The 24,781-nt window shown below is 54.8% G+C and overlaps 1 protein-coding gene across 1 annotated transcript; it reads left to right on the forward strand.

The window, feature by feature from the left end:
- Positions 1 to 743: 743 nt before the first annotated feature.
- Positions 744 to 17,891, forward strand: LOC142823174 (killer cell lectin-like receptor subfamily B member 1B allele B). The gene is made up of 6 exons (XM_075913766.1): positions 744 to 871; positions 2,540 to 2,635; positions 12,551 to 12,742; positions 14,257 to 14,411; positions 16,336 to 16,448; positions 16,959 to 17,891. Exons 1-6 carry the CDS (start codon positions 787 to 789, stop codon positions 17,062 to 17,064), a joined length of 747 nt encoding a protein of 248 aa, XP_075769881.1. The 5' UTR covers positions 744 to 786; the 3' UTR covers positions 17,065 to 17,891.
- Positions 17,892 to 24,781: the final 6,890 nt, after the last annotated feature.

A 24,781-nucleotide genomic window follows, 5' to 3' on the forward strand; every position in this document is an offset into this window, starting at 1 on the left:
CAGTGGTGGCGGATGGCAGAACAAGGAGCAACAGTCTCAAGTTATAGTGTGGGAGGTTTAGGTTGGACATCAGGAAAAACTATTTTCCCTAGGAGGGTGGGGAAGCACTGGGATGGGTTTCTTAGGGAGGAGGTGGAATCTCCAGCCTTAGAGATGTTTAAGTCTTGGGTTGAGTTGGGATTGGTCCTGGTTTGGGCAGGAGACTGAACTCAGTCCCTCCTGAGGTATCTTCCAGCCTTAGGATTCTAGGATTCTACGAAATGGAGATGATTCACAGCTGGGATCAGGGCCCCATTGTGCCCTATCCCAGGTGAGATAAGGCCCCATTGTACTGGATACGGCACAGACACACAAGGAGTCTGTATCACAAATAGTTCACAATCTAAATAGAAATGTAGCAGGAGGAGAAACATGCGGAGAAAGGAAAAAACCTGCACAAATCACACAGCTGGTCACAACAGAGATTAAAAACCGGGTTTTTTCATTCCCAGAGCAGTTTAGCCCCTGTGACTAAACTTTAAAATAGCTACAGAGCATCTGAAAGCCCCGGCCCAAGACTGCACCAGTCTTAGCATTTTAAGGGTGGTAAGATGGGTTTAGGGCTGCATGATTTAATCTGCTGTCACTCTGAAGGACCCTTTGCAGTCACATGTGAGGTGTGGAATTCCGCTCTCTGAGAGGCGACATTTCCTGGTGTGGGACTGAGGTCAATCTCATGCACGTAGACACTGCGGTCTGTCCTACAAACAGAACCAGGTGTGTGAGCAAGTCTCAGCTGTTTGCACCATGGCAGGGCAGATCATCTATGCGGATCTGAGCCTCCCCTCTGGCTTTCCTGACTCCAGGGCACCCTTTTCAGCTCAGCCCCTCGGTAAGTGGCTTTTATTTCCTGGGGGATTCATGTTAAACCCCAGGGTGTATTTTGCTTGGCAGCCTGTTGCTCTCAATGCCTGACCCAGAAGGGGACTGTGCCGGGGAGACCCTCTGGCCTTCGGGGAGTAGCTGGGATACTTTGGATCAGCTGGGATACTTTTGGATCACTCACTGCTGTGTGCGGGCTGTTGGTGCAGGAGGCTGGGGAGAGGGAAGTCCAGGCACCATTCACCATCGGGAGGGTGCATCAGACAGGTCCTTCTCCAACAAAATCCCCCCAAGTTCTGGCTGGTGGCTTGTGGAGTCGTAGACGGTCACAGGATGGATTCAGACTCCTGGGGCCCTGACAAGAGTAAAAGCCTCCCCAGACATTTCCATGGAGGCACTGTATGAACTTAGAGTTAGTGAGAGTTTTTTGGAAGATAGAAAAAAGTCTAGAAGAGGCTTTGAAAACATGGCGTCTGAGGACAGGTGGAAAGAACCACATGTGTTCCGGCTAGAGAAGAGATGGCCGGGGCAGGGGGCATGATACCAGCTTTCCAATATGGGAAAGGTTGTTACTAAAGAAGTGTTGAACAGATGCTCTCTGTGGCCCTGGAGGAGGGATGAACAGTACCTGAACCTACTTAAATTGCAGCAGGGGAGCTTTAGGTGAGATTTTAGGGGAAACTTTCTTACTGTAAAGAGAGTTACACATTGAAACAGGTCAGCTAGAGAGGTTGTAGACACCCAGTCACTGTAAGATTTCAAGTATCAGAGGGGTAGCCGTGTTAGTCTGAATCTGCAAAAGCGGCGAGGAGTCCTGTGGCACCTTATAGACTAACTGAAGTGTTGGAGCATAAGCTTTCGTGGGCAAAGTGGGCAAAGACCCACTTCGTCAGATGCATGTGTCCGACGAAGTGGGTCTTTGCCCATGAAAGCTTATGCTCCTACACTTCAGTTAGTCTATAAGGTGCCACAGGACTCCTCACCACTTTTGTAAGATTTCAAGACTAGGTTAAATAAAGACCAGTTCAAAAAAGGCTGAGGCAAACTTGTTCCTGGCTCCGTGCGGGATGAGGGAGGGGAAGATGAACAAGCTGAGTTCTCAAAGTCCCTTCTAGCCCCACGCTTCTGTGAGTTTGTGACTTCAAGACTGAAATAAGTTAGAAATAATAGAATCCCATGTGAGTAAGCTAACTGCTCAAATTCAGCTGTGCAACATCCCAATTCAACTTGAAATGAAATGAAGATGCCTATCTCCTAGAGCTAGAAGGGACCTTGAAGGTCATTTGAGTCCTGTCTCCTACCTTCACAGCAGGACTATCCCTGACAGATCTTGTCCTACATGCCTAAATGTGGTGAGGGATTAAAAAAAGAGGGGGAAGGTTTCATTTTAAAATGTGGGAAATGTAAAAAGATTGGAGAAAGTGCCAATATTGAAGAAAGTGGCCAAAAATTCATCCCTGTTGCCTTTATAAAAAACGGGCAGCTCTCCAGCCATACCAGATTGGTCTATGGAGGAAAACAAGATGAGCAGGTGAACAGATAGGCCCCAGTCATTTAACAAACTCCATACGGACATAAGATTCTATCCACACTGTGAGTTCAGGGCTGTATTTTTCTTTGAATCAATATTTCATACACCAGATCATGATTGTCTCTCACCTGAAGTTGGTTCTTACAGGTGCCCAGAGTCCCCGGTGGCACCGCACAGCGCTGTGGGTCGGATGGATTGGAAACATTGTCCTAGTGATCGCTGTGATAGCGCTGGGGATGTGGGGTGAGTAGCCACTGGCCCTTGTTTATTTGTGCAGCTCCATCAGCGAATAGGCTGGACTGTCCCATCCCTCTGGAATTCCATTGTGGAGCCTCTTCTACTAGCTGGTGAACATCATGTTACTGCAAAGCGCTTGTCCATAAGAGAGAGACAATTAGATGGGCAGAGGGATGGGTGTGCACACATGGGGATAGAGGGATAACAAGGCACAAACAGGAACAGGTTATAAATAAAGGGGACATTTATGGCTATAGAAAAAAAAACCATGTTGCCTTATTTTCAAATGTGTAAATATTCCCTAAATTATGAAGTTCAGAATGTGAAAAGCTCTGCTGCTGGCCAAAAAATGGAAGGATGTAGGGAGAATTAAGTGAACGTTTCAACTTTTTTGTATTTGTTTCAAACTTGAAAGTTATATTAACATTTTCAAATCAGAAAATTTCACCCAAATATTTACACTTTTTCTCACTCTCACAAAACTGAATGGCCAGCCGCACATTACATTTGGAACTGGAAGTAGACAATTGGGCAGCAGCACAGATTAAAAAAGCAAACACATACAAATATAAACTAGTAACAAAGAAGGGAAGGGTTTGTTTGTTTTTTTTGACAAAGTCTGGCAGTGTTCTCCAACCTTTTTATAGCCAAGATAACTATTTGTATTTAAGGGCAACTCAAAATCTACCCTGCCTCTTCCCCAAAACCAACTCCATCCCCTTGTCTCCCTCACAAACTTTTACTGGTCTGGGGCAGGGAGGAAGGGGAATGCGGTGCTGGCTCTGGGAGGAGGGGCAGAGCTGGGGCAGAGGTGCAGGAGGGGTGCAGGGTGCTGGCTCTGCAGAGGGCTGGGGTGCAGGAGGGGACATGGGGTGTTGGCTACCAGACGGTGCTGGGAGTTAGCGTGTGGCCTCCTGCCCGGCAGCACTTACCACGGGCAGCTCTAGGTAGGTGGCACAGCAACACTAAGGCAGGGTTCCTCCCTGCTCTGGCCCCATGCTGCCCTCACAAGGGGCCAGTCTGCTCCTGTGGCTTCATGGATCGGTTGGTATGTGCCCCTGTGTGCTGCTCCTCTCTGCCAGCACTGTCCCCTTAGTTCTCATTGGCCGCAGTTCCCCATTCCCAGCCAATGGGAACTGAGGGGGCGGTGCTTGCAGCTGGAGCAATGCACCAAGACACCTGCCCCCCTTCAGCTTCCCCTCCACACACACATTGGACCAGGGGGCCCTGCTGTCAGCTCCCTGGGGTGGCCGGTGGTGTGGGGCTAGGGCATGTAGGGTACCTGCCAATTGTGATGAAAGTATTTGTAACGCTGAGGTTCTGCTGGACAAAAATCTTCCCCCCTGGCTGTTGCTGCAGAGCATCTTGGGAATCCCACATCTGCAGGGTAGCCTGGGAGATGTGGTCCGGTCAAAGAGTCTACATCAGGGGTGGGCAATAATTTTTAATGGGGAGGCACTCCAAGATTTTGGTTGGTGGTCAAAGGCCGCACTTCTGTGGAGAGGTGCAGGGTCTGGGGCAGTGGGTGGGGTTTAGAAGGGAGTGTGGGGTCTGAGAGGGAGTTTGGGTCCAAGAGGGCTTATGGGTGCAGGAAAGGATTGTGGTCTGGAAGAGGGTATAAAAGGGGTACAGGATCTGGTAGGGAGTAGTGTCCTGGGAGAAGGGGGGAAAGAGGGTGCAGAGGGTTTGGGTGGTGAGGTGGGGGAGGAGAGTAAGGGGGTGCTGGATCTGGGAGGGAGTTGTGACGAGAGAAGGGAGAAAGGGGCACAGAGGGGTTGGGTGGTGTCCTGGGGCAGGTGGTTGCAGGGAGAGGGGGTGGGATGCCAGAGGCAGGCTCTGGCTAGGAGGTGCTTAATACACAGCTCCCAGCCAGCAGCCATGCAAGAGCCTGAAATAGGCTCCATGCCTGTGTGCTGGGCAGGCTGCTCCACCTGGCTCTGCTCCCGCACAGGGAGGGAGGGAATGAGGAGGCTTCATTCACTGTCCCTGCCTTCAGCAAAATTTCTCAGCTCCTATTGGCTGGAAACTGGCCAATGGGAGTTGGGAGATTTTGCTACGGGACAGGAACAGTGGACAAAGCTTTCTCCTCCGTGCCCAGCTTGCAGAGCAATTAATAGCCTGCTGTTTAAAGCTGCATTTGCTGCGTACTGAGGTTGTCAGGAAGGCAGCCATGGGCCGGATGTGGCCCGCTAGCTGCCTCTTGCCCATCCATGCAGTAGAGTGCAGATAAATAAAAGGAAGTGAAAACTCCATCTAGTGCCTGGCTTTTGCACAAAGGGAGAGATCCAAGAGGAAGGGGAATTCTACCGTGTGGTGCCAATAAAACATCCCAGAGCAGTGACTGTCGTAGCTGTAGGCTTCCTGTGCAACAGGGCGTTGATCTTCTGGGAGAATTACTGCAGGAGATCCAAGGTGATCCTGGGAAAAAGAGTCCGGCCTTGTGGACTGGTCCTTGAGACCTGTCTCTGCTGCTGACTTCTGACATGGCCTTGGGTGAGTCTCTTCTTCAGTCTATGCCTCAGTTTCACCACGTTGGGCTGCAGGTCCATCCTTCATTGTTACCATCTGGGAGGTAGTCAGGGATTTCCAGGTTGTGCTCTGCCTGCAAGTTTTCCCACAGTCTCTGGGAGTGCCCCCTTTATGGAACTTCACTTTCCCATAGGTGAGCCCCACAGCCCTGGGACTCCAACACTGGGCTTTTGGGATCTAGAAATCCCCTTGTTCACACCCTGGCTTCCCAGTAGGTCTAATGAGTTCAGATGCCTGGTAAACACTTCACTCCTGTAGGGCATGATGCAGCCACCTTTCCAAACCAAGCTGACCGTAGGCGTGCGCAGCACATTTCATTAGGGTGTTGTAGCCAGACAGGACCCCCCCCCCCCGACATCCATCTTGCTTGCCTCTCTGAGATGCCTGGAGTACACAGGGCACACAGAGCAGTAAAATCAGCATAGTCTTTGAAACCTTGACAGGAGGCCTGGATATGCTAGCTCACAGTGACCCTGGACAACTGTAAGCAGAGATATGAGGGTGATCGAGCTAATTGCTGACCTAGAGGCTGCAGAGGAGTGTTCTTGACTAAAACCCATATTGATACGATCACACACACTGTCTGGGGGAAGGAATCTTCCACCCAGTAAAGAATGTCCAGTATTCACAATTTAGTTATCTCTCTTGCAAGTGTAAATTAAGTTGAAACCCCCTTGTAAGAACTGGCGTCATAAAGACGGACCAACACAATTTGGCATCTTAGATAAGAAAGAGGATATGGGCCCCTATGGGTATAAAGATGGGTCCAGCAGCACACTTACTCTGAGTGTCAATCTACCCTCTACCTGCTGGTTGGGTTAGGTGATTGGCCTCCCGAGGTTCCATGGGGACGCCCACCTCGTATTCGCCTTTCCTAGGAATTGAGGGAGCAGCCGTGGCTTGATACGCTGGAGTCAAGAGGCACAGAAGGGGGCAAAAATTATACCTGGATGTGTCCTTTGTCTTAAGTGTACACATAGACTTAGCCTCTTTAAAGATTAAGCTGTCACTTGGTACCATTATTTCTATTTTCTATCTTTATTTTCTTTGTAACCATTTTTAAGATCTGTATTTGCTAGCAGTTAAGAAAGAGAGCAATAGCCATTGTAACCATATGATTTATAAGCTTCTTTAATAAACCTGTATGGGTATGTCTACACTACCCCGCTAGTTCGAACTAGCGGGGTAATGTATGCATACCGCACTTGCTAATGAAGCCCGGGATTTGAATTTCCCGGGCTTCATTAGCATAAGCGGGGAGCCGCCATTTTTAAATCCCCGCTGCTTCGAACCCCGTGTAGCGCGGCTACACGGGGCTCGAACTAGGTAGTTCGGACTAGGGTCCTATTCCGAACTACCGTTACTCCTCGTGAAACGAGGAGTACCGGTAGTTCGGAATAGGCACCCTAGTCCGAACTACCTAGTTCGAGCCCCGTGTAGCCGCGCTACACGGGGTTCGAAGCAGCGGGGATTTAAAAATGGCGGCTCCCCGCTTATGCTAATGAAGCCCGGGAAATTCAAATCCCGGGCTTCATTAGCAAGTGCGGTATGCATACATTACCCTCCTAGTTCGAACTAGGAGGGTAGTGTAGACATACCCTAACTGTTTAAGTTTTAACCTGACTCCTTCAGTTGCTGTAACAGAACCAAGCACAATTTAAAAGAACTCCCGCCAGTCATAAGGGACAGATACAGGCAGAGCTGGGCATTTGGATCGTGTCACTTCCAGGGGACAGATTCGTGGGGCGCCTGTCAGCCTTCCCCAGGCTGCCCACTGCAAAAGGGACTGTGTGCCCTAGCAGTTAAAGTCTCAGGTGTAATAAGCGCTCCCTGTAAACTCTGGGGCATCTATCAGCCTGTTGGCTGCTCGCCGTGAAGGGACCCCGGTCCTAGTGGTCAAAGACACGAACGTAAAACTTCTCGGGGTACCTGTCGGCCTCTCCTAGGCCACCTGCTGCGACAGGACCTTGTGTCCCAGCAGTTGAAGACTCGGGTGTATAACACACACACACGCACTGCCCTGACCATCGGCTGACAGGTGTGCACCCAAAGAATTTTTTTAATGCACTTTGACCCCCCCCCCCATTAGCCACACTCCTGACCCCCATTAGTCACGCCCCTGGAGGTAACCCTCTCCGGTCAAGATGGGCACATAACCAAAAGTAAAAATTGTTATGTGACCCCCGACCCAAGGACTTTTCCCACCATTCTCCTACCAATAGGGATTAGTTTGGCCCCAACCAATCTCCCCGTCCCATGCAACTATCCTGCAATTGCATTAATCCAATGTGTGTGACATTAATGCAGGGGTGGAGAGGCTGGGGGGGAAGGGAGAAGTGTTCCCTCTAAGAGTTTCCTCCCATGAGCAGAATGAATTTTGTGTTGTGTACCAGTACCGAAGTCATGTGGCTTGTTTGGAGGTGCCATTGTGGCACCCAAGTTATTAATAAATATCTTATAAACCTCTACCTTTCCCCTCTGCTGCCATGTCTCCTCCCCTTGCTCTATCAACTCCCCTGGTGCCTGCTGCCCCCCAGCTCTGCACCCTCCTCTGCTGTCCTGACTCCTGCCCTTCTCACTGCCCTCAGCCTCCCTGAGACCTGCCCCCCTCCACCAGCCCTTCTCTTCCCCGTGCCCACTCCTTCAGTAGCCCCACTCTGATCAGGTGAGCTACCCCTCCTCATCCCTTCATAACACCTCCCTCGCCTCGCCTCTCTCCTCTGGTGCTGGTCTCTCCCCTGCAGGTGTCTGCCCTTCTGCTTCACCCCCAGAATCCCCGAGCACCTGCACCTTCCCTTACCCCTGCACCCTCCTGGTGCCTCCCCCTTCCCTCACTGCCCCTGCCCCCTTTGCCCTTTTTTCCCTGATGCCCACACCCTCACCACCCTCTGCCCCCATTCCCCTCATGCCCCTGTGCCCTTACACATGACTTGCTGCAACCCCACCTTCCTCATGCCTACCCCTTCTGTCAAGCCTTCTCCCAGCACCTCCCCCTCCAATCCCCAATGCCCTTCCCCTCTCCTCTTCCAGCTTCACCCTGTCCCCCCTTCCACTGACACCTCCCCTCCTGCCCTTTCTCTCATTGTCTGCACTTGGCCCCCTGGCATTTGTGTCTCCTCTACCTTGTCCCTTTGGTGCCTTCCCCTTTCTTCCCCCTCTCCCCTCCCACTCTGTGCAAGCCCCTTCCTTTTTCTTCCTCCTCCACCCTCCCCCACCACAAAAGCCCCTTCCTCTCCCACCCCTTCCTCTTATTCTCCCCCCCCCCCCCACACACACACCTTCAGCTTCTGACTTACAGCTTGCAGGGCTGGAGTCAGAGCCAGCCCAAGCTGCAGAGCTGGGGAGGGGCACCCTCAGGGTGCTGTATGGTGCTGCCCGGCCGGGTGGGGGCGCTCCCGGGTGCCTCATGGGTGCCGTGCAGTGCTGCCATGCTCAGTAGGGGTGCACTGTGCTGCTGGGCCAGCACACCCCGTGCACATGCCTATGAAGCTGACATTGATTAGCCAGCTGGGACACAGCCTTTGAGGGCCATTAGGTTAGTCTGGGAAGGCAGAGCTGAGCTCTGTGTCCATGCTGGCAAAAATCACCTGCCTCAAAGCTGCTGGGGCTTCAGCTTTCTCTTTGCTGGGCAGCCCAGTTTGTATTTCCTGGAGCCAATATCTCTGGTGACTCCACGCTTCTGTTGATCTGACTGCTTGGGCTGCCAGTTGCTAAGACATAATTGCTGACTCTCTATCCAAACACGGATCATTTTGGACAGTGCAGTGCTATGGGTCCAGACAGGTTCATTGTCTCTGGGTATGTCTATACTACCCTCCTATTTCGAAATAGGAGGGTAATGTAGGCATACCGCAATTGCAAATGAAGCCCAGGATTTGAATTTCCTGGGCTTCATTTGCATAAGCCGGGCGCCGCCATTTTTAAATCCCGGCTGGTTCGAACCCCGTGCAGCGCGGCTACACGCGGCACGAACTAGGTAGTTCGAACTAGGCTTTCTAGTTCGAATTACCATTACTCCTCATGGACATACCCTCAGTAGACATACCCTCAGTGACTGTCCCAAAGAGAAACAGAATCCTTTTGAAACCAGTGGGGAAACTGTTTATGAAAACTTGACAGCTTCTGCATTGGCAGGCAGAGGCTACAGTGACTGAGACTGGCAAAAGCACCTGCATGAATGGGCTGTGCCCCTCACCCTGGTATCAGGGCACCTACAGGCTATCCCTGTTCTGGCTGGGGCTGACTCCTTATATGAGGGTCGTTAGCAGCTGGTCAGATAACTGCTTAACTGATGAACCAGCTCCCAGCTACACCCTGCATGCTGCTGCCTCTGTATCAACTGGCTGCCGGCTCCACTCCGGGGGGGGGGGGGAGGGGGGGCATTTTAGCATCTGTGTAACTGCTAAGAATTGTTGCAGCTACATAAGGCAGGATCCCAGGTGCTGATTGCAAACCCTGCTCCCCACCTGCAGGCTCCATGTCCCTGCAGCAGTGTCAGGGCTGGCACTGCCACCCCAGGGAGGGCTCATAGCATGGCAGGGGCTGGGGGTGGATCTGGGTTGGACAAGGGCTGGATTGGCCATGTGGACGTACAGCAATGAAATATTCGGGGTCTGATCCTTCGGTATCTACGCACACAACAGAGAAGGCAAACGGGAGCTTTGTGCCCCAGGATCTCCAAGGTGGAGGCAATAGGCAAACTGAGGCCCAGACAGGGGAGTGACTGGCCTGCAGACAAGAGGGAAGGCAGGGGCATGGCTAGGAGAGGAACCCAGGAATCCTGCTTCCCAGAATCCCTTCCTCTCCCCCACCCGTCCCACCCAGCACCAGCTCCCACAGTCCTCACAGAGCTGAGATTGGAACCCCCAAGCTGAAATTCCCAGATCTAACCACTAGACGCCACTGCCCGCCTGTGGGAAAGGAGAGAAACTAGCAGTTCTACACCCACTTCCCTGCTCTAACCCAATGTATCCGCTCCGCCCCCAAAGCCAGGCACCACCCACCCCCCTGCTCTAGCCCAATGCCCCAACCCTCCTCCGGAGCCAGGGACCCCCCCCCCCACACCACTGCTCCACCCCAGTGCCCCTCCCCCAGCCTCCACTCCAGTGGTGCACAACCTGTGGGTCATGACCCCCAAGGAGGTCACAGTTGTCTCCCTGTGTGGTCGCCACGCTGCGTGGCTGCCAATGGCCAGGCTCTGCCGTGGGGGTCGTGCCTGAAAAAAGCTTGTGCTCCAATGCACCTGCCCCTTTTCCCACCAGGCGCTGGGGGACGTGCGCAGAGCAGCCATTAACGGTCTGAGCATGCGGCTCAGAACATTCAGTGGGACCAGCATGTGCTGCCCCCCTTGCCCCCCTGTTCATATGAATGGAGATGCCCATCTCCTAGAGCTGGAAGGGACCTTGACGAGTCCTCAAGTCCAGTCCTCTGCCTTCACAGCAGGACCAAGTACCAGCCCTGACAGATTTTTACCTCAAATGGCCTCCTCAAGAATTGAACTAACAACCCTGCTTTAGCAGCCAATGCGCGAACCACTGAGCATTGTTTGAGGCAATTCTCAAACCCCCTTCAGCTAAGTACTATGGCCGGTGCTGCTCCTCCCCTGGCCTCGAGCCCACCCACATAGGTCAGAGGAGGGGCAGCACCGGCCATGGTACTTACAGCTGAAGGGGGAGCAGCAGGTGGGAGGCGGGACAGATGCTCTCAGGTTTGAAGCCCTCTCCCCATGGCAAAGTGTGACCCTGAAACAATATTTCATGCACTAGATCCCAATGGTCTCTCACTAGACGTTGGTTCCTGCAGGTGCCCAGAGCCCCCAGTGGCACCACACGGCGCTATGGGGCAGATGGGCTGGGAACATGGTGCTGCTGGTCGCTGTGATTGTTGAGGGGATGTGGGGTGAGTAGCTGCCTCACCGAGTTTGTCAGTGCGAGTCCGTCAATGACTGGCCTGGACTGTCCCGTCCCTCCCACTAGTTGGTGACCCTCACACTGCAAAGCACTTGACTGTTGCACAGAGACAATCAGATACCCAGGTAGATGGTGCGCATGGGGATGGAGGGATAATTAGATCCTGTCACACACTGGAGCTGGCTACAAGGAAGTGGGATTCCATCCTCCCTCCCTCCCTTTCACTGGGCTGGCACAGAGGGTTGGGATGCAGGGTGCTGGCTCCGGGAGGCAATTCAGGGCTAGGGCAGGTGCTTGGGGTACAGGATGGGATTCAGGATACAGGAGGGAAAACTGCTGGTGCTGAGAGGGGATTCGGGGCAGGGGGTCAGGGCGCTGACAAAGTTTTGATCAGAGTTACGAACATTTCAAAGTTTGCCCAATTTGGGGCAAAACCAAATGTTGAAATATTGGAATTACCAGTTCATTTGTTTTCTATCAAAGACACACAGCAGCGAAATGCAGGACAATGTAGCACTTTAAAGACTAACAAGATGGTTTATTAGATGATGAGCTTTCGTGGGCCAGACCCACTTCCTCAGATCAAATAGTGGAAGAAAGTAGTCACAACCATATATACCAAAGGATACAATTAAAAAAAATGAACAAATATGAAAAGGACAAATCACATTGCAGAACAGAAGGGGGATGCGGGGGGGTGGGAAGGGGGAGGAAGGAAGGTAAGTGTCTGTGAATTGCTGATATTAAAGGTAGGGAGAGTGGGATGTTTGTGAGTTAATGGTATTACAGGTGATAATTGGGGAAACTGTCTTGGTAATGGGTGAGAAAGTTCAAAGTCTTGTTAAGTCCTTGTTGGCAAGTGTCGAATTTTAACATGAATGACAGTTCAGAGGATTCCCTTTCAAGTGCAGATGTAAAAGGTCTTTGTAGCAGAATGCAGGTGGCTAAGTCATTTAGAGAGTGTCCTTTCTGGTTAAAGTGGCAAGAAACTGTTTTCTCTTTGTGATCTTGTCTGATATCTGTTTTGTGGGCATTAATCCTTTGGCGAAGTGTCTGAGATGTTTGTCCAATGTACATAGCAGACGGACACTTTCGGCACATGATAGCATAGATTATATTTCTGGATGCGCAGGAATATGTGTTCTTGATCTTATAACTCACTTGGTTAGGTCCAATAATGGTATCAGCAGAATGAATATGTGGACAAAGCTGGCAACGGGGTTTGGAACAGGATACCATATTGGAACAGGATACCATTTGGAACAGGATACCATTTGGAACAGGATACCATACTCAAAGAGGCTCTGGGAGACAGACCCATAGTCTCCTATAGACAACCACCTAACCTCAAGATGATTCTTACCAACCACCACAGGACATACCACACTAATACCAACCCTGGTACCTTCCCTTGCAACAAACCCCTGTCTAACAACCTCCTGTAACACCGACCAGTCACCATTCTCCCCACGCTGCTTTGCAGTTTCCCACCTGGCGTCCGAGAAGGGACAGACCCCGGCAGCCCCTGGGAGCGACGGAGCTGGGAGCAGAGATGCAGCCACAGATCCTGGGAGCGGGGACCACAGCACAGCAGCCTGCAGTGCCCGCCTGGACTGTGTCCAATCCCAGATGTGCCCCCCAGCCCAGCCCGGCCCAGCAGATAACTCCAGCTCATGTGTGTCCAGTGGGAACCCAGCTGCTGGGCCAGGCCATGGGGCTCCTGCAGGGCAGGGACATGCCGCCCCCTGCTGGCTGCACCAATTTAGTCCCCATCCCCACTCAGTGCCAGGCTGGGAATGTACCTGCCTCAGCAGGGCCTGGCTGTGGGGCAGCGACACCTAGTGTCCGTTTTCTGGTATTACATGGGAAGATTTAAATAGCTGTAATACAAAGTGATCCAGGGTTTTTTTCGGTGGGAGGTGGGGTCAAAACTCATTATTAGAGACACTGTCTCATGGTTCCACACACACACACACACACACACACACACACCCCATTCCCTGGCATCTGGGCCCATGTCCTCGCCCATTTCACATCACCCCTTGGTTCCAGCCTTCCCTGCTAGTCTGAGTTTATCCCACAGTTACTCCAAGACCTTCTAGGCCACTCTGGCTGTGAAAAGGGGTCTTAATGTGGGTACTTACCTGGTCCCAGATAGACCAGTCCTGCTGGCGTGGAGCTGCTGGAAGGGTCCCTCGCCAATGTTCCCTCTAATGTTTTCCAGCCGTGTGCAGAATGACCTGTGCACTGAGGCATGTGTGGATGTGCACCACCAATAGACACACATGCTGCTGTCTGTGCGCGCTCTGCTAATCGGCTGGGCAGCATTTGAATGTCTCCTGGGTGCTCACCCAAAGGCTCAGCTTACAGGAACCCTGCGCAACAGCCTCTTCCCAACTCCCAAAGTAGGGGCAGAGCAGGGTGTGTGGCTCGAGCACAGTGCACCATGGGAATTCTCTGCTCTCCAGGGCCCAGATGGGAGCAATGGGTTAGGCAGAGCAGCCCCAAGGCTCCTTTGACCATCCCCCTGGAGCCAGGCAGGGCCCAGCCCCCGATTGCAGGGAGCACAAAGGGGATTCAAGGGGAAAGTACAAACTGGAGATGGAAGAGTGCAGTCGATCTACCGACAGGCAAAAGCTTATAGGTGAATGCTCTACACGACACGCATTTCCCCCTTCCCTCTGCCAGTGCATCGTTTAGCAGGATGCCCAGCAGCCCGGCTCAGTTCTGGCTCATGCCGAGTCCAGGACCTACCCCCGTTGTGGCTCTGCTTTTAAAGAGTATTAGGAGCTGGGTGTGCAGGCAGCTTGCACCAGGTCCAGGAGCTCAGATTCCTGCCATGCCCCCAACCCCTGGACAGGGTCTGCTGCTGTCCCAAGAGGAGAGCTGGTTTTTAAACGGGTTCCCCTTGCAGACCTGCTCCCGCCTGGCACCTCTGCTGCTGCCTCTGATACAGAGGCAGCAGGGTGGGTGGGCAAGGGGCTCCTCGGGAGTGGGGCCGGAGCGCACTGGCGGCTGACTATAGAATAATCGAGTAAGGGATACGAATTCTTGCAGTTACTCGACTGTTCAGTTAACCACTATGGAACATCTCTAATTCAAACCCATTTATCCCCATCCCTGCCCGTCACAGGAAGGGGGTAGCTGGGAATGAGCCTCAGAGCACTAATGGTGCCCGTGTCTTTGCAGGGGGCGCCGGGTGCAAACTCTGCCCCTCGGACTGGCGGCTGCGCGGGGACAAGTGCTACTGGGTCTCCACAGAAAATAAAACCTGGAACAAGAGCCGCAGCGACTGCGCCGCGAGGGGCTCCCAGCTGCTGGTGATCCGGGACCGGGAGGAGCTGGTAAAGGGGCTGGTAACCCCCTGCTGGGGCTTCCTCTGCTGGGCTGGGCTTGGGTACAGAGCCTGGTTAGACACACTTGAGGACTGGGAGTTTCACAGCTGCCCAGCGGTTTGGTTTGGACGTCCCTGTTCCCATTACTGGTTACTAAGAGGGGTCCAAACTCCTGAGGCAGCTTTGACAGGCCCAGCAGAAATCACTCGCCTCAGCGTCAGGGTAGGTGACAGAGGCAGCTCTAAGCCATTGTTAGCCTCCCCTGTGTGCGTGTGCTGAACCCAGCTCAGCTGGGAGTGCGAGTGGGGCTCTGTCTAGACTGCAGGCTTCTTTCAGAAGAAACTTTTCCGGAAGAGATCCTCCGGATAACGTCTTCCGAAAGAGAGCGTCTGCCCAGCACAGAGAGCTGTGTGGTCAGTGTAAAGATACTGTCTGCACTGAACGGACGCTCTCTCCCGTGTAAGCTGGGATTGCTATGGATGGAGTGGTCACCAGGACACCTGGGCTTCTTCCTCTTTCCTCTTGTGAAAGAACTCCCTCTTCCCCGCCCACACACGCCTTTATGTAACAGAGCTCTTTCGGAAAAGGGCTTCTTCCTCGTAGAAAGAGGATTTCCAATGTCAGAAAAACCTCTTTGTTTCGATGATTTTTTTTTAAAAAAAACCACAGCTGCAATGTAGATGTAAATGAAGATTTTTTCAGAAAAATGGCCATTAAAAAAAACACCCTCTGCAGTGTAGACACCCTGAGAGAGATAAAGCCATCCCTTCCAGTGCCTCCCGACCTGCACCTCTCCTCATTTGGGGCAGGGGCTGTGCTCAACAGCTGTGGGGGCCAGAGTGTGGGGGGGGGGGCAGTCCCAGGGCCGAAGGGGAGGCAGATAGCAGGGGCCCCAGTCTGCTCTGCTCGCCAGGCTCCTAGAAGCATGACTTGGGGAAAGGGCGGAGTCACCCCCTCACACACACACCCCCTGGTCACTGGTACCAAGAAGCAGTTGGGAACTGGTGGAGCCATGTGGTCTGGGCAGGGGTCGCTTCGCTGCTGGTTACTAAGGGGGCAGGCTTGACTCCTGCTGCTGTTCTGGTGCTACTAAGCCCCCAGGCCATTTCAAAAAGTGGCCTGGAATGGGGGCAGGAAGGGTGGAGAAAAGGGGCCAAGATGCTGGGGAGCTCAGCATCCCCCAGTAACGGCCCTGCTGGGTGCAGCTTGTAAGAGGTCAGCTGGAGCTGGGGCTACCATTTAGGTGCCATGTGGCTGCCTAGAGCACCATGAAATCAGGGGCAATTTGGTGCCACAGGTTTCGTGGTGCCCCACATGGCTGTGTAGCTTGCGTATTGGTAGGGGTGGCCCAGGAGAGAGGGAGGGGGAAAGAGAGATGCAGATCAAGGCTGCACGTCCTGTAGGCCACATGTGGCCCGCAGCCTGTTTGTTTGTGGCCCGCAGTGTAGTTTGTGTTTACGCAGAGCTCAACGTGTGGCCCACAGGAGGAAGCCAGAACAAAGAAGTAATCGATGTAATGCTGTTCTGTAGCTGCGCATTTTCGGAGTTAAATTCCTGGACTGTCATTGCTCAGTGAAAGTGCTGCCATAGGAGTGGAAATCGGGTAATTGTTGCATTTTGTTCATATCAGCAGAACTGACTTAAATGGGGCCTGCGTGTTGTGTAGTCTTTGTATTCATGCCTGTCGGTGTGAAAAAAGGGATTTGCATGTCTATGCAACCACGCTTAAGTGGCCCTCAGCATGTGCTCGGAGCATCACTGTGGCCCCCAGGGCTTCCAAAGTTGAGTAGCCCCGATGTAGGAGGACAGATGGAGGGAGGGTCTATATGGGGATTGCCAGGCTCACAGCCCCATAATTCTGGTGCTGGACTTGGTGACGACTTGGACATGAGAGAACATTCTGGTCACCAGGTGCCTGTCACACTCCCTGCAGGAGGCCCTCCAGGACCTGACGCAAGGCCCCTCTCAGCTCTGGGTGGGACTGTCCCACGCCTCCCCGGAGAAGGCCTGGACCTGGCTGGATGGATCCCGGCTGGATCAGACCCGGTGAGAGATTCCTTGAGTCACTTTCCCTGTGTGGGCAGAAGGGGACAGGGACGGGGAGGGCAGAGGAGGAGCAGGGATGTTCAGGGTGAGGTGACGCTTAGGTTGTCCATTGACAGTCTGTGGAGGGAGCAGAGCAAAGGGGTGAGGCCGGAGCCTTGGGGATCCCCAGAGAGGGGGGCGGGAGAGGGGCAGACATGGACCAGCCAGAGGCAGGAGGGGACCAGGAGGGGCAGCGTCGGCACAGCCCGGCAAGGAGGAGCCGTGGGGCAGGAGAGAGATGGGCAGGGCCTAGCGCAGCAGGGAGGAGGGAGCTGGAGCTGGGCTTGGGCCAGGGAGAGGCCGTTAGAGCCCCAGGCCAGGCCCTGGCAGTGGTGGGGAGGGGCAGCCCCAGGGCAGAGCTGGACGGGAGAACAGGGCAGCTGCGGATCCTGTTAGTACAGGGAAGAGCCGCTGTCGAGTGAGTGTGACGGGCCCACAGGTGCCGACAGGGGCCTTTCCTGTGTGTCGCAGGCTCCCGGTGTCAGGCCCAGCTGAAGGGAACAGCTGTGGGATGATGAAGGGGAATCAGATTCATTCACAAGGCTGCAGCTCTGCACATCAGTGGATTTGCCAGTGAGACGCCGTCCCCCTCTGAGCAGGGTAGGGAGGAGACCTCAGAGCACGGCTCCATTATCCCCGTGTCACACCTGGGGAAACCGAGTCACAGACACTCACCTGCCCAAGATCACACCGAGAATTGGTGACAAAATGGAAAATGGAACCCAGGAGTCCTGGCTCCCAGCCCTCCCTCAGCCTGTAGAAGTGAGTCCAGGCTCTGGTTTTGTTGTTCCAACGGGGCTAGGCTGAGGGGTGTCACGCTGTGCTGAGCCGTGGGGACGGTTATCTCTAGTCCTCTCCCCTAGTACTGGGGAGAGAAGAGTCTGCCCCAGATCCCCAGCTCACATAAATCAGCCCAGATCCAGAGTGTCCCAGCTAGGCATCTGGCCAGTGACTCCAGGGGAGCTTCGGCTCCATTGGCACCAGCTGGGGATCTGGGTTTTCCCCTCTATTTCACCCCTTTTCATTTCCTGGCACCTCTGTCAGGTCCCACTCTCAGCTCTGTTCCCCGGCCCCTCCATTGCTGCCATCAAGCCTGTGACCTGACACCCCTCTGCCCATCCTGCCCATACCGATCGTTAACTCCTGTCACTAGGCTGCTGGATAGGATGCTAAACACCTGCTGGGTGACTAAGACACTTTCCCTCTTAGTGCCTCAATTTCCCCATCTGTGAAATGGGGATAATCAAACTGACCTGGCTGCAGCATTTCAAGATCTCCTGCAGCAGCCCCTCAGTCAGCAAGAAGCCATGAGGGGCAGGGTGTTTTCACGGGCAGGCCAGCTTTGGGACTCTGCAGTCCAAGGGCCCAGCCCCACCCTTTCAACACACCCAGCTCAGAGCTGTAGGGAACATTTTTAGGTTTAAACTTTGTGAAACTTCAGAGCCAGAAGGGAAAGTAACAACCCAACCTATCCCCCACCCCACTCCAGCAGCCACAGGGTGCATCTACATGGCAGGGTTTTTATGCAAAAACAACACTTACGTCCACACTGCAATTGCGTTCTTGTGACTGGTAGAACAGAGGGTTTTTTCTGACAGTAGTAAACCTCATTCCAGAAGGAAGACGCCTTTTTCAGAAAAAGACGTGTGTGGACAAGGAAGAGGGAGTTTTTTTGAAAGAAGAGGTCTCCAGGAAAAAGCATAGGTGCCCTGGTGGCCACCCCGTCCACAGTAATCACAACTGAAATGCGAGAGTGTCCAATCAGTGTGGATGCTCTCTGTTGAAAAATCAGATGGTTGTTTTGATGCACTTTGGCCATGTGGACCCGCTCTTTTGAAGAACACATTTGCGCCGTAGGTCTAAATCAGTGTTTCTGAAACTTTTTAAGACCGAGAAACATCAATCATTTTTTTTTATGAGGAACACCAAGATCTGCAGGAAAATATGCAAATGAGATTGTGGCTCATGCAAATGAGTCCCTTATTAGTATATTTTTTGCAGAGAAAACTCGTAGTGTAGACATGGCCACAGTGTATGTGTCTGGCTTTATAAAGCGGATGCTCACTGCTTCTCTAGTATATTCTCAATTAACACAGTGTGTTGCCTTCTCCCCTGAAAAAGATCCCGTGTGCTTCTTATAAGCGTAACTAGCTTCATCCGCTGACACCCCTGCTCCCTCTGTGCTGTTGGTTTGTATTGTGGGAACAGGTCAATCCCACTTCTCTAGCCACGTGTTTCTGCACCTTTCGTTCTTTGCTAGATGCCCCTCAGATCCCTTGGTAGCTGCCTCGTCCCTAAGCTGGGCAGCCTGATGCTCTTAGTTGCTCCTCCTATGGACCCATTGCCTGGGCTTTGTCATCCGTGGTCCCTGGCTCTGAATGTTTTCCTGTTCCTCCAGGGCCCTTTATTATAAGTCACCAGCCTCTAGATGCTGAAGAACCCATGCTCAGAGGGACACTAATATGGTACTTCCTGATCGAGGGGTACATGTCCAGCCCTGGATTGGGATTCAACAGACCTGGGTCTACCACTTTCCAGTGGGGTGACTTTGGGCAAGACACTGTCCCTTTCTGTGCCTCAGTTTCCCCATCTGCAGAATGGGGATAATGAACCTTCTTTCCTTTGGAAAGTAGGTTGAGCGCTGCAGATGAGACAAGCTAGAGGCGCTTTGCCAATGTATCAACTGTCGTTAATGTGGGGGAAGGAAAAAACTATCAGGGAGTCGGTCCCACCTGTGTGAAAGAGTTTCTAGCAGGAGCTGATTCCAGCTCAGGACCAACATTAAAGTCTAGGAAGAGAAGGGTCCTTTACAGTGTCCATGCTAGTGCTTACACCAGTCCTGTTAACAATTCCCCCCTCCCCCAGTTACAGTGGCCTAATGTCTGAGGTTCTGAGGGAGGGGCAACCTTTATTGACCCACGAATGGGCTTGTCTGGCCTTACACTCTGCTAAGGACCGACAAGCTGGGTGGGGCCGAGGGAGCAGCCCCTGGGGCATTAGTGGCCAGCCGGCTCGGCCCCAGACCCAGCTGCCATTCAGTGGGGCTCCAGGGGAACCCCTCAAACACCCAGAGGGGCCGTCCAAGGCCAGGTCATCAGCCTTGCAGGGGAGGGGTAGGTGGAGCACTGACATCACAAAGGCCTGTGGCAGGACCTCAGCCCATTGGGGGACAGGGATGACCTCACAGAGAGACTCTGACAACAGCCAATCAGGACAGAGGCGCAAGGCCGGGGCAAGCTCAGAGATTCCCGCGGTTTGGCAGCAGCGCGGCCCCTTCCCAGGGTCTCTGCGGGGACCAGATGGAGAATTGGGACCGAGGGGCGGGGGCAGGAGGAGCCTCGTCGGCGTTTTCTACTTCCCTGCGGCCGGCAGTGCTGGACCCGGAGAGACAGTGGGAGCCTCAGAGAGGTTTGGAGTCTGCTCAGTTTGGTTCCCCTTTGCCCCCTCCCCTCCCTCTGTCTCACCTTTTTCTGCGTCTTCCCCCCTTCCCTGCTCCACCAAGCAGGGTGGGTGGGTGTTGGGGCGGTCGGAGGCCTCACTCAGAGCTGAGCTGGCAGAGCGCTGGGAGCTGGAGGTGACCTGGCCCGTCCTTTTGAACATCTGTTGAGCCCTCTCCCCTCCCCCTGCTGCCTCCAAGCTTCCAGTCTCGCTGCGGATTGGTCGAGTGGGTGGTTATTGACAGGGGAGACTCGCGGCCTTTTGTTCTCTTTAAAACTGTTCTCGGTGAGTCGTTATTAATAGTTCCCAGCCATGCTGGAAGGGCCTAACACGTGGGGCTCTGCAGGGGTCTGTTCTGGGACGGTTCTCTTCAATCTCCATCAGTGATTTAGATATTGGCATGGAGAGGGCGCTTATTAAGTTTGCAGATGATACGAAGCTGGGCAGGGTGGCAAGTGCTTTGGAGGAAGGGTCAGAATTCAAAGTGATCTGGACAAACTGGAAAAATGGTTTGAGGTAAATAGGATGAAGCTTAATAAAGACAAATGCAAAGTGCTCCACTTCGGAAGGGACAATCCACGTCACACACACAGAACGGGAAGTGACTGTCTAGGAAGGAGTCCTGCAGAAAGGGATCTAGGGGTCAGAGTGGACCACAAGCTAAATAGGAGTCAAAAGTGTGACACTTGCAAAAAAGCAACCATGATTCTGGGAGGCACTAACAGGAGTGTGGTGAGCAAGACAGGAGAAGTCGTTCTTCCGCTCTACTCTGCGCTGCTTAGGCCTCACTTGGAGTCGTGTCTCCAGCTCTGGGCACCATGTTTCAGGAATGAATTGGAGAAATTGGGGAAGGCCTGGAGAAGAGCAACAAAAATGTGGAACAGTTTAGAAAACATGAGAGTGAAAGAACTGGGCTTGTTTAGTCTGGAAAGGAGAAGACTGAGAGGGGACATGAGAGCGGTTTTCACGTATCTAAAAGGGTGTCACAAGGAGGAGGGAGACAAACTGTTCTCCTTGGCCTCTGAGGACAGGACAAGGAGCAATGGGCTGAAACTGCAGCAAGGGAGGTTTAGGTTGGACATTTGGAAAATGTTTCTGCCTGTTGGGAAAACTTCCTGTCAGTGTTGTGAAACACTGGAACAAATTGCCTGGGGAGGTTGCGGAATCTCCATCACTGGGGATATTTCAGAGCAGGTTGCACAGACACCTGTCAGGGATGATCTAGACGGAGCTGGGTCCTGCCGTGAGGGCAGGGAACTGGACTTGATGGCTTCTCAATGTCCCTTCCCATTCTACTGTTCTGTGATTCCCAGACCAGACGGATCAGTCCCAGACCAGCAGGGCTTGCGGGGGAGGTGTGTGTGTGTTGGCAGGAGGGGGAGTGATCAAGCTGTTTCTCTACCTACCTATCTCTGGGCAGTTCCCGAGTCTCTCTAAGGGCCAGGGCTGCTCACACACTTGCTGGCGGTGCCCATGAGCAGTGGTTGGGCTGTGGCTGGTTGTACAGCTCTGGGCTCTGATTGTCCAAGTGTCCCAAGGTGCTGGCTGGGGGCAGGACACCAGCCGTGTGGGGGGAGGGGACGGTGATGCCACAAAGGCCTGGGGGGGAAGGAGCTGGGGGGGGGCTGAGTTCATGGAGATTCCCTGACATCAGCTGCAAGGCAGGGCAGCCTCAGAAATATCCCCCCCTCCCCAGCCCTTTCTGGCTGTGTGGGAGCCCCCCAAAGAGGCGGGGCTGGAATCGCTCTGAGACCGACCCCTCGGGGGTGACCTGAGCCAGCCCTTGGGACATCCCCTGAGACCTCTCGGCCGCCCCCTCTCCCAGTCTCACTGCTGATTGGCTGAGCAGGGGGCCATGGCGAGGGAGGAGGTTTCCCAGCGGTGACCCCGGCTCCTCTTCCTTTGCAGGCTCCGCACGGCGGGGTCTGGCCTCGGCCGGCCCTGCGGGGGGACCTGCGGGCAGAGCCCCACACGGGCGCTCAGACAGCGGGGAGGTGAGCATGGGCGAGCAGGGGGAGGCTCTTTTCCTTTAGCACTGGGGGTGGGGGGTGGGAAAGGGGAGACTGGGGACCCTTGGGCAGGGCTGTGTTGGGCCCTTCCCCCTCCAGGGTCAGGGCTGGGAGTGGAAGTTGATCTCAGGGCCTGGCTGATTCTGGGAACAAGAACCTCAAATCCCATCCCCTCCCCCTCACACTCACCCCTCCCCCACTATGGGATCCATCCACATTGGCCTAGCCTGGAGAGACAAGGCCCTTCCTAAGAGCCAGGCCCCATGGATCCGACTCGCTCCCCTGAGCACCAGGGCCCAGCCCCGGGGATGGGGATGGGGGCTCATTGGCACAGCCTGGGAACGGGTCGTGGGGAGGGAGGCGCCTGGCCCAGGGGGGTTGGGAGCAGGACTCTGATGGGCCCCATCTCCTCCCTTCCATCCCAGCTCAGCACAGCTCCCAGTAGGGAGCTCGGGGCCCAGCTGGGACGGTCCCTTGGGGGCCCAGCCAAGGACACCGGCCGGCCGGCCAGGGAGGGGCCTGACCCCTCTGCCCACTGCTGCTGGGCCAGAGGTGAGGGACCCCGCTGGGCAATGGGCCGCTAGAGCAGACACCGGCAGATGCCAGGCCGGGGGCCCTGTGGAAATGACCCCGCCCAGGCTCCCACCTGCAATGGGAGTAGGGTTACCGGGTGAGTAAAAAAAATATTGGACACACTTGATCTCAGATGAGGGTGGGGGGCCGGGCCGGGAGGGAGGCAGGGCTGGCCGGGGGAGGGAGGGGGGTTGGGGCGGCCAGTGGGAAGCAGGCCTGACGGGGGGGGGGGGGGGAACAGGTCGGGGGCAGCGGGACTGGACGGGGGAGATGGGGGGGAACCAGTCGACGGGAATCAGGGCTGGGTGGGTTAGGTGCAGCGGGGCTGGCCGGAGGACATCGGGGGGAGGGGGGAAGAACTGGCTGCTGGAAGCAAGGCTGGCAGGTGCAGCGGGACTGGCCGGGAAAGATCAGGAGGAGAAGTGGGAAGAACCGGCTGCCGGGAGGGTTGGGGGGAGCGAATCGGCCGGCCGGGAGCGGGACGTAGCCGGGCATGTGCAGATCGTAGGGCGCTGCCTGTTCCGCACACGGTCCTGGCGCAGCGCCAGTGAGTTCTGCTGCGGCTGCACAAGGCGCTTGCCCAGCGCTCAGGAGCACAGACGGGGCTTCCCCTCCCCCCCAGGCGTCACTCCAACCAGAGGCTCCCAGCGCCGATCGCGCCCCCTCCCAGCTCCTCCCCCCCACCAGGCTTCCGTCGGGCTCCCAGCCGGAAAACCAGAAAGTCCCGACATTGCTCATGCCCGGTGAGTTCTGACTGTTCTCACCGGGCAGAGGGCACAAAAACTGGACTGTCTGGTCGAACACTGGACACCTGGGACCCTGACTGGGAGCCCTGGGGCAGCCGGATGCTGTGGGGGAACAGCTGGCATGGGGGGGGGAGGCGGTAGCAGCTCCTGCAGTGATAGGCCAGAGGGGTCTGGCCCTGGGGGCCCTAGAGAGGCGCCGCCCAGGGCCAAGCCCCCACTGCCCCCTGGGTCCCGGGCCCCGCATATGACAGGCCCTTGCTGTCTTGGGACAGGAGGAGCCCGGCCACGGGGATGCACCAGCTCCCCCACCCCCAGCTTGGCTCCAGGGCCGGTGTTGCCTGCAGGGAAGGAGCTGCCAGCGGGAGTCAGAGCATCAGTCGGAGCTTTTCCTGCTCACGCCGGGACTGGAGCCACGGACCCGACCCGGCCCTGGACCGGGCACCAGGGGAAAAGGAGGAGCTGCCCCTCCCCCCCGCAGGGGATAGAACCTCCCCTCCCCCATCTCCTGTCCCTGGACAGGGACCTGCACAGCCCAGTGAGTCAGGGCCAGCTTATGGACTGTAGCCATTGGGCTGCACAGCCCTGACTAAAGGGGCAAGGTACCAACACTGGCCATTGGGCCACACTGGTTGGACTAAAGGGGCAAGAAACTGACCTTGGCCATTGGGCCAAACTTCCCTTCGAAAAGGGGCAATGTACTGACACTGGCCATTGGGCCACACTGCCCTTAGAAAAGGGGCAATGTACTGACACTGGCCATTGGGCCACACTGCCCTGAGAAAAGGGGCAATTACTGACTCTGGCCATTGGGCCACACTGCCCTTAGAAAAGGGGCAATGTACTGACGCTGGCCATTGGGCCAAACTGCCCTTAGAAAAGGGGCAATTACTGACTCTGGCCATTGGGCCAAACTGCCCTTAGAAAAGGGGCAATTACTGACTCTGGCCATTGGGCCACACTGCCCTGAGAAAAGGGGCAATGTACTGACACTGGCCATTGGGCCAAACTGCCCTTAGAAAAGGGGCAAAGTTCTGACTCTGGCCATTGGGCCAAACTGCCCTTAGAAAAGGGGCAGTTACTGACTCTGGCCATTGGGCCACACTGCCCTTAGAAAAGGGGCAAAGTTCTGACTCTGGCCATTGGGCGAAACTGCCCTGAGAAAAGGGGCCAGTACAGACTCTACCCACTATGCCGCTCTGCCCTAAGGCAAGCTCTGCCAGAGGGAAGCTGGGAGCCTGCAGGCTTTGTGGCGGGAGAAGCTGCTGTCCCCTCGGAACCAGGCGCGGGCTGGACCCAGCGACCCGACGGAGACGATTCCAGCCCAGGGACGGGGAGTGTCACGGCGCAGACTGAAGACTAAACAAACCGCCCAGCAGCCAGGACTAGGCGAGGTCACACACGGGACCAGGGCAGAGGAGGAGGAAACCGGCCGGCCAGGGCAGAGAGGGACCTGCTGAACCTCGGGGACCTGCTGAAGCTGGAACAGACGAAGGGGCCTCCCCGTCGCGCCGCTTCCCCCAGACCTGAG

The sequence above is a fragment of the Pelodiscus sinensis genome, chromosome 32, assembly GCF_049634645.1.
Source record: "Pelodiscus sinensis isolate JC-2024 chromosome 32, ASM4963464v1, whole genome shotgun sequence".
Lineage (NCBI taxonomy): Eukaryota > Metazoa > Chordata > Testudines > Trionychidae > Pelodiscus > Pelodiscus sinensis.